This window comes from Mus caroli, chromosome 15 (assembly GCF_900094665.2).
Source record: "Mus caroli chromosome 15, CAROLI_EIJ_v1.1, whole genome shotgun sequence".
Lineage (NCBI taxonomy): Eukaryota > Metazoa > Chordata > Mammalia > Rodentia > Muridae > Mus > Mus caroli.
The window spans coordinates 57,756,148-57,766,269 of NC_034584.1; the positions used below are offsets into that span (position 1 = coordinate 57,756,148).

General features: G+C 41.2%; 2 protein-coding genes across 2 annotated transcripts in view; one reads left to right on the forward strand and one right to left on the reverse strand.

Annotated features, from left to right (window-relative positions):
* Window positions 1-6,385, reverse strand: part of Gsdmc (gasdermin C) — a 26,496-nt gene extending 20,111 nt beyond the window's left edge. Inside the window, exon 1 of the mRNA XM_021183986.1 lies at window positions 6,289-6,385. The gene's annotated coding sequence lies outside the window, so the exon portion shown is untranslated. The remainder of the gene's footprint in view (window positions 1-6,288) is intronic.
* A 3,478-nt stretch (window positions 6,386-9,863) lies between these two features.
* LOC110310057 (gasdermin-A-like) overlaps window positions 9,864-10,122 on the forward strand; it is a 73,057-nt gene continuing 72,798 nt past the window's right edge. Inside the window, exon 1 of the mRNA XM_021182771.2 lies at window positions 9,864-10,113. Within this exon, the coding sequence (XP_021038430.1) occupies window positions 9,864-10,113 (250 nt within the window). The remainder of the gene's footprint in view (window positions 10,114-10,122) is intronic.

Here is a 10,122-nt window from a genome sequence, read left to right on the forward strand (position 1 = left end):
CCACCAACAGATTGAGAAAGGATTTTTACCTATCCTAAATCTGATAGGGGACTAATATCCAATATATACAAAGAACTCAAGAAGATGGACTCCAGAAATTCAAATAACCCCATTAAAAAATGGGGCTCAGAGCTAAACAAAGAATTCTCAACTGAGGAATATCAAATGACTGAGAAGCACCTGAAAAAATATTCAACATCCTTAATCATCAGGGAAATGAAAATCAAAACAACCTTGAGATTCCACCTCACACCAGTCAGAATGGCTAAGATCAAAAATTCAGGTGACAGCAGATGCTGGGGCTGGCCTGCAGCTCTCATGTCCGGGCTCAAGCCTGGGAGGCAACCTGAAGCTGAAAGAGAAGAGGGAACCTAGGCAGGTCGAGAAATAATGGAACCAAGACAAGCTAGTCTGCTCAAGGTTCTAATGTTTAATAAAAAAAAAAAAAATTTGCACTAATAAAGAGGGAAACCCATCCCCAGTCATGTCAAGTTTCTTGATATCTTCAGCACAGCCTTTTATCAGCAATTCACCAGATTCACAGGTTGTAGTTAACTCCTGAAAGTCTTGGAGAACCTGTTTGACCTCACAGCAGGTGGCAGACAGTGTCACATCAAAGGAGAGTGATGAGAAGCAGCACAGCAGTTGGCCCCACCTCAGTGGCATACAGTCTGTATTTATGCTCTATAGTCCTGCCTGGGAGTTATGGTGGCTGGCAGCCGTGCCTGTCTTAGGATCTCAGATTTTCCCAAACCATCCAATTCCGTCTTGGAGGCTACGTGCAGCTAGTTTATGTTTATTTCACACAGAACATGGCTCTGTGGTGTATTATCAACAGCCACGGCCTTTTGGCATGTACCTCTCTCTTAGATTGGTATGGCTCCCAAATCTGGTTGCCGGCCATTGACTAACTGGCCCTCAAAGCACACACCTTATTCCCAAATCAGACAAAGGCCACAATATGTACTTAAAATGCTTCTTGATGAAGATTAATAACTGCCACCTGTGCTGTTGGAGGCGAGGCTTTAGATCTGCTGCAGTCAGGCTGAATGGTCTGGCTGACCTGCTTGAGAAACAAAGGTGAGGCAGTGAAAAGCAACAGTATAAAAACTTCTTTGTGGAAGCCCAGGTACTTTATTCAGTTGCAAATTAGCAAAGATCAAGCTCAGGTTCTGGCCTCCTGGTGTGGGTTTGAGAATTAGCAGAAAAACCAGAGATTCTCTGGAAGTGGAGGCTGTGCTCCAAATTAACTTTGCTAGGTAAATAAGAATATTTAGCTATCTTCAATATGAATCTCTAACACTGGAATTATTACTAGACCAGTCCAAGATTGAGTTAGAATAACTGGTCACATGAGGGAAAGAGAAGAATCACTATAACTCTTTTATATGACTAATCTTTCTAAGTCAGATTACACAGTCTCTGCTGCTCTTTTTACCATAAAGATAAAAACCTTGAAGCAAGGCAGATTCGCTTGGCCAAACTAGAAAAACGGCAACCAAGGATGAGTTGAAAACATGTACCCAATTCAGCTTCCTTGTCACTACAGTCAGGGCACTGAGCGAACTCACCTGTCAGCTTGTCACACGAATTAGCCATCATGCTTCTGCAGCATTCTGTGGAGAGAACCTATGCTTTTCCCTTTCCTAATAAGGTAGCTGTTCAGGATCAAACTATATGCTAAGAAGTAGACCCTTTTAAGCTATTATAAGGCATTTACTAAGTTCTTTGACATCCAAATTTCAAATTCTAAAATAAAAGTATGATTTAAATAATGTGCACGGGAATGCACTAAATAATATGCACAGGGATATAATTTCCCGCTTCTCTGTCTTTTAAGAATCTAGAGTTTTAAAGTTCCACAATACCTTGTCCTTGAGAATTAATAATTTGTTGACAAAACATCTCAAATACTTGACTGTTATAGTCAGTATTAATGTTACACGAGCTAACTAATTGCACTTTCAATTGTTTCTCTTAAAGAGCGGTTGTAACTAGAAAGCTTGAAAAGTTATTAATATTCACATGTGCATTATTTATTTATTTATTTATTTATTAAGTCAGAAATAAGAGCATTTATTTGCAGCAATTTATTGAGTATAAGTCCTCAAGAATTAACACCATTATGTGGAAACAAGTAGTAACTGAGGACACTGAGAGCAAAAAGTTTTTTACAATTTGACATGCACATTTTCCAAGAATACCAAAATATGATCTTAAACCTTAACTGTTTTGAATATATAAAGTACGAGATTATATATCCAATCCATTTTATATGTAGGACCTATAACTGCCTGAGATATAAATCCAGCATTTTTACTTATGAGTTGTATATGCATAAGCAATTGCAAATTTGAGAATTAATAGCATCCGAGGGACGAACAATCTTAAGCAATTGTAAGCTCTGAGATACAATATTGACTATTAATATACAAATTAAGGTTTGATTGTTCAGCATTTTAAAACACCATCCACAGCACACAACTTAATTATCTGTGCCGAAACAGGGGGAAGCTCAAAAGAATAAGCGTGTGATCCAATTCACATCTACTTATTTCCCATAGAGGGGTTGTTTTTCAACACAGTAACTGGGATTCATGCATGCATGAATTTATAGAAGATACAAAAGCATGCATAAAAACAATTTTAACTCATCTTTGGGATATTGATTGTCAATTTTATTTAAAATGATGGTATGCAATAGATCAATTATTAATATTCTGTAATAACCAATTTATTTTTCTATTTTTTACTACGTAATTTCCTCAATTACATTTCCAATGCTATCCCAAAAGTCCCCCATACCCTCCCCCCCACTTCCCTACCCACCCAAAAATGTAATAACCAATTTAATTGCTGTTTTGAACAAGGAACAAACACTTTGTCGGGTTCTTAAGACACAATATTTGTTATAGGTTTTCCAAAATACACGAATATATCTTACAATTCTTTATTAGCACCACAGTAGTTTAATAGGATGTTAAAACTGTGCTTTGAGGTGAGCGCCACCTCGGCCTCGCCCAACCTGAGCACCAGCCTGTGTGTCCTCTAAATAAGATCCATTCACAGGTGCCCTGAAACCTGCATTTTATGTTTGTTTATTTATTGTGTGCACAAGCGTGTGTGACTTGGATCCCATACGGACAGTAAGGGAAAAAGATCAAGTAACATAAAAAGTCAGGCCTATTAGAATTACTCCAGACATCTCACCAGAGACTATGAAAGTCAGAAGATCCTGGACAGATGTTATACAGACACTAAGAGAACACAAATGCCAGCCCAGGCTACTACACCCAGCAAAAGTCTCAATTACCATAGATGGAGAAACCAAAGTATTCCATGACAAAACCAAATCACACAATATCCACGAATCCAGCCCTTCAAAGGATAATAAAGGGAAAATACCAACACAAAGATGGAAATTACACCCTAGAAAAAGCAAGAAAGTAATCCTTTAACAAAACAAAAAGAAGAGAGCCACAAGAACAGATTTCCAACTTTAACAACAAAAATGACAGGNTAGAGTTTTAAAGTTCCACAATACCTTGTCCTTGAGAATTAATAATTTGTTGACAAAACATCTCAAATACTTGACTGTTATAGTCAGTATTAATGTTACACGAGCTAACTAATTGCACTTTCAATTGTTTCTCTTAAAGAGCGGTTGTAACTAGAAAGCTTGAAAAGTTATTAATATTCACATGTGCATTATTTATTTATTTATTTATTTATTAAGTCAGAAATAAGAGCATTTATTTGCAGCAATTTATTGAGTATAAGTCCTCAAGAATTAACACCATTATGTGGAAACAAGTAGTAACTGAGGACACTGAGAGCAAAAAGTTTTTTACAATTTGACATGCACATTTTCCAAGAATACCAAAATATGATCTTAAACCTTAACTGTTTTGAATATATAAAGTACGAGATTATATATCCAATCCATTTTATATGTAGGACCTATAACTGCCTGAGATATAAATCCAGCATTTTTACTTATGAGTTGTATATGCATAAGCAATTGCAAATTTGAGAATTAATAGCATCCGAGGGACGAACAATCTTAAGCAATTGTAAGCTCTGAGATACAATATTGACTATTAATATACAAATTAAGGTTTGATTGTTCAGCATTTTAAAACACCATCCACAGCACACAACTTAATTATCTGTGCCGAAACAGGGGGAAGCTCAAAAGAATAAGCGTGTGATCCAATTCACATCTACTTATTTCCCATAGAGGGGTTGTTTTTCAACACAGTAACTGGGATTCATGCATGCATGAATTTATAGAAGATACAAAAGCATGCATAAAAACAATTTTAACTCATCTTTGGGATATTGATTGTCAATTTTATTTAAAATGATGGTATGCAATAGATCAATTATTAATATTCTGTAATAACCAATTTATTTTTCTATTTTTTACTACGTAATTTCCTCAATTACATTTCCAATGCTATCCCAAAAGTCCCCCATACCCTCCCCCCCACTTCCCTACCCACCCAAAAATGTAATAACCAATTTAATTGCTGTTTTGAACAAGGAACAAACACTTTGTCGGGTTCTTAAGACACAATATTTGTTATAGGTTTTCCAAAATACACGAATATATCTTACAATTCTTTATTAGCACCACAGTAGTTTAATAGGATGTTAAAACTGTGCTTTGAGGTGAGCGCCACCTCGGCCTCGCCCAACCTGAGCACCAGCCTGTGTGTCCTCTAAATAAGATCCATTCACAGGTGCCCTGAAACCTGCATTTTATGTTTGTTTATTTATTGTGTGCACAAGCGTGTGTGACTTGGATCCCATACGGACAGTAAGGGAAAAAGATCAAGTAACATAAAAAGTCAGGCCTATTAGAATTACTCCAGACATCTCACCAGAGACTATGAAAGTCAGAAGATCCTGGACAGATGTTATACAGACACTAAGAGAACACAAATGCCAGCCCAGGCTACTACACCCAGCAAAAGTCTCAATTACCATAGATGGAGAAACCAAAGTATTCCATGACAAAACCAAATCACACAATATCCACGAATCCAGCCCTTCAAAGGATAATAAAGGGAAAATACCAACACAAAGATGGAAATTACACCCTAGAAAAAGCAAGAAAGTAATCCTTTAACAAAACAAAAAGAAGAGAGCCACAAGAACAGATTTCCAACTTTAACAACAAAAATGACAGGGAACACCAATTACTTTTCTTTGATTTCTCTTAACATCAATGGACTCATTTCCCCCCAAAAAAGACATAGACTAATAGACGGCTACACAAACAGGATGCAACATTTTGATGCTTACGGGAAACCCACCTCAGGTAAAAAGACAGACACTACCTCAGAGTAAAAGGCTGGAAAACAATTTTCCAAGCAAATGGTCTGAAGAAACAAGCTACAGTAGCCATTCTAATATCGAATAAAATAGACTTCTAACCCAACAGGCCTCAACAGATACAAAAATATTGAAATTATCACATGCATCCTATCGGATCACCACGGACTAAGGCTGACATTCAAAAACAGCATAAATAATAGAAAGCCATCATTCACATGGAAACTGAACAATACTGTACTCAATGATACCTTAGTCAAGGAAGAAATAAAGAAAGAAATTAAAGACTTTTTAGAGTTTAATAAAAATGAAGCCACAACATACCCAAACTTATGGGACACAATGAAAGCAGTCCTAAGAGGAAAACTCAGGGAAAACTGTGTCAAGTTAACAGCTGGAACTAACTATGGCAGGATCAGCTAACCAGCAAATGCGAATGGATAAAATTAAGACAGCTGGGGGCTGAAGAGATGGTTCAGTGATTAAGAGCATTTGACGCTTTTGTAGAAAACAGGTGTTCAGATCCCAGTATTTTCACTGGGTGGTTTACAGTCAGTCACCTGTAACTCTAGCTCCAAGGAATTGAATGCTATCTTCCAGCCTCCTCAGGCCCTCATGTATGCATACCTACAGGAACATATACGCACAGATATACGACTTAAAAATAAGAAAAGTAAAAATCTTAAAGTATTGAGATATCAGTTTAACACACAAGGTCCAAGTTAACAGCATCTANTGAGAGAATAAATATTACCCATTTTCACTAAGAAGATCCAGAGATCCAGCTTTAAAGGTTCCATCAGTGGTGTGTTAGTCAGGGTTCTCTAGAGTCACAGAATTTAAGGGAAATTATAGGAATGACTTACAGTCTTCTGTCCAACTAACCCAACGTAGGCAGGCATCTGTGAGCGGGAAGTCCAAGAATCTAGTAGTGCCTCAGTCCCATACCTCTAGGTGTTTCAGCTGGTCTTCTATATAAACTAGAATCCAGAAGAAGCAGGTTCAACAGAAGTGCCAACAAGTAAGTGCAAGCAGGCAAACAAGCAATCTTCCTTCTCCCATTGTCCTTAGTTGGGCCTCCAGTAGAAGGTGTGGCCCAGATTAAAGGTGTGTATAACCTCCCCGGACCTAACCTGTTCTTTACCTGGAATTTGCTCTGTGCCAGGCTGGCCTTAAACTCAAAAATCTCCTTGCTTCAGTTTCCTGGGATTAAAGGCATGTACCACCTCGGCATGGGCCTAAGCTTGTCATAGTCACTATGCCTCTCCATCTGGATGAAAAGCCTGTGTCTTCCAGCCTCAAAATCTGGAGCCCAGGTGTGCCTTCCATTTCCAGATTGTAGTTCATTCCAGATATAGTCAAGTCGAAAACTGGCCATAGCCATCACAAGTAGGATGTAGTTTTGAGCTTGACACAGTCTGACTGTAAATAAAATGAGTTCCTGTGTCTCCTCTAATACCAGTACTCAGGAGACAGAGGCAGCAGATTCCTTTGAGCTCAAGATTGGCCTAGTCTACACAATAAAATGGCTGGGGCTACACAGAGAAATAAAAATAATCCTAGAAAAGGAAGGCAGAAGGGGTCAAGTTCAGAGGAGGTCACAGGACTTTTACATAAAGAAAAGTTTCACCAGGTGGGGGACATCAAAAATTAGGATAGAAGTTGTAAGTCTTAAATGGCTATTTAACATATCAACATAGACTTGGCTGCCAGGTTTTCCCAGCATGCTTTAGTCCTTACCTGTTAGAGTATGGCTGGCTTACCACCCCCACTTTTCCAGAGGAACTTCCCTATACAATTCATCCATTTTGTCTCCCTGCCCCTTTTCTACCTTTTTTCCTCTTGACTGCAGCACCAGGCTTCCTCTCTCTCTCTTCCCTGCCCTCTCCTCACATGGTTCAGGGTCATGTCCACTCTAGACTCTCCCAATTGTTAATGCCTCTGGCTATGCTCTCCCTCATATCTAGAATAAACACCTCTTCCATACCTAAGAGCAGTCATGGCCTTTCCTTTTCATTTCTATTTTTTCTATATGTTCTACAAGATGAGGAAGATTACAATATTTTAATTCTGTTGCTTATGGTTTAAGAAGGTGGGGGTGGATATAGAGTCCTGAGCTTTGGTGGCCTAGCTACTTTGGATAGGAAAAAAAAAATCTCCCATGAGCACACACAACAAACAGCTGCATATATACATACAAAATAATTGCACACTGAAATCACATGAGTACATTTAACCATCGAGATAGGTAAATAGTGACACTCATTTTTCTGCAGACAGCATGTGCCTTTGGTAAATAAAAGTTTTCCTGTAAAGGGAATGTGCAGCTGGAAGAAAGTTTGCTCAGGTTATCGCCCCCACCCCTTCTGAAAGGAGTACTATCTTATCTTTTATAGCTAGGCTTAAATCTGCTTTGCACTTGGGTGGAGGAAAGTGAGGGATCAGGGTAAAACTTCGTATTTCAGATGTGGCTCCCCGAATGCTAAAGGAAAATGAAAAAGGGGTGTAGCCTTTGACAGAATAGAGAAGCAGTTTGTAATTCTGTAAACATAGATTAGCATTTTCAAAACTGCAACTCTGGAATGAGCAAGGTATGAGGGTCCTATAAGGAATGACTGTAAGTCTTTAAGAGCAGGAGTGGGTGCAGACAGACTTGATGTTTTAGACAGGCTGAGCGTTTGGTATTTGCATTGTTGGATCTACTCTGCCAAGAAACAACTATTGGTGGAAGGGGGGGCGTTAGGGAGGAGGGGTGCTGGGGAGCGGGCTTCAGGATAGAAGCAATACCTTTGTCTTGGCAGATTTAGAGCCTAGAATGGGGTGGGTGCAAATACGGAGTGTAATGGCTAAGGATGGTGGTGTTAATGCCTTCGCCCACCCATCCATCCCCACTCCCAGTATGATGGGGGAACCAGAAAGAAGTGGAGAGTTTTGCAACACCATACAGCCACCAGGTGTATCAGAAGGGAAAAAAACCCACAGATTGATAAATTGGCTGTTGCCATCCTGGAGAAGAGAGAGAACTGGGGGAGGGAGGTGTGGCTAGGATGGAAAGCTGAAGCAGCTTTGCTTCGCTCAAGAGGAGCTGAAGTCTACAGGTGATGAAAAAGGGGCTTTGTGGATAGAGCAGGGGCAGAGCCGGAATCCTGCGGTTCAGAAGGAGGCTGGTAAGGAGTCCCACATGGCTGGAGCCACCTTGCACAGGCGCAGTGGCCTTGGCATCCGGTAGGTCAGCCGGGTGGCACCCACCAGCCGCTACACTGAGGTGCGAAGCTGAGGCACATGTCCTAAGGCCTCAGGTTAGTCCTTGAGCTGCTGTTCTGGGTGCTCTGAACACCTCTTCATCCTGCCTCCTCCCTCTGTGGCCTCCCTGACTTGGGCTGACCCACAACCCTTAGTGTGAGCCTTCTGCTGCCCAGAGGAATGTCGCCATTGTCCAGCACTAGGGCCCAGATTCCTCTCCTCCTCTCTCTTCTAGGTGCCAGGAGGGTGATGTTGGAGGACCCAGGTGCTTTCTCTTTATTAAAACCCTGCTACCACAGAAATAATAAAAATTATCATTTAATACTGTTGGAATAAACAATATAATATATCATATTTTTTGTGTATTGTGGCATACTTAAAAGGCTTAATTTCCCTTCTTCCTGTTTTAAAATAAGTCAGACTTTTTTTCTAAATCACTCAAAGTGACTGTGGGACCTAGAAATTACCCTAGAGAGAGGCAGAGCCAGCACCTCCAGACATCACCAGGGCTGTGTGCCAGTCTCTCTTCTCCAGCCTCCCAGGCACTCCTAGACCAGCTCCCACCTGCCCAAGTTTCTTTTCTCCCACCCCCTCCACAACCCCAAGATCATCCTAATATCAACGCCCTGCCCGGCACAATTACAACAGGTGAATCCCAGAGCCCACTTCAGGGAGGTCGTGGCTTCAACAGCAAGAAAGACATGATAAAATGCGACTGGAGATGAGAAGAATCTGGGGTCACACCCTAAGTCCTTCCACATAGGAATTTGTACACTCACAGGAAAGGCAAGTAGAATTCCTGATCCTTTCTCAACCCAACCCCTCCCTCTGTAGACCACACCTGCGTCCCCAATGCCTTTGGGAAAGAAATAGGGGCCAGGATGCAAAGCTGTAGTATATGGATCTAGGCCATGCTGAAGGTGTTCACAGTTATTAACTGAGTCCTTGAAGCGATACATTGAGGGGGCATTTTCTAAATGTGACTAAACCACCTCATTGGGTGGCACAGAGGGATTCAGTGGTGTTCCCAAAGGAACAGCTCTGCAACCCAGAGAAGTATGGCTGTTGTCCTGAGCTTCTCAGAATCCTCCATTGTATAGCAGGGGAACCTAAAAGATGGTTTTGGCCAGCCGTGGCTTCCACTCTAAGACAAGAGCTTGCAACCTAGTTCTGGGGTGATCAGTGAGACTCAGGCAGGCAGCCTGGGCTCCCAGCCTTCACAAGGCTCTGTTTCCCACCCAGCTTGCAGCTATCACTGAGGCGTCCCCGTCCAGCCCTGAATGATATTGTCCCTTGCCTCTCGAGGAGCATGTCGTCCTTATTCTTTGAGGAGCACCAAGAGCCTGGTGAGAGAGCTGGGCAGGAAGGGTGAGCTGGTGCCTGTGGAAAGCCTCAGCAGCTCACAGCGCCTGCGCCCCTTCTGCCTGGTGAGGAAGAAGCACAAGAGCTACCTCTGGCCTTGGGACACACCCCTCATCCCCACAGACTTCTCCCTCCTGGATGTGCTGGAGCCTGGCTGTCCTGACCCAGGTATCTCCC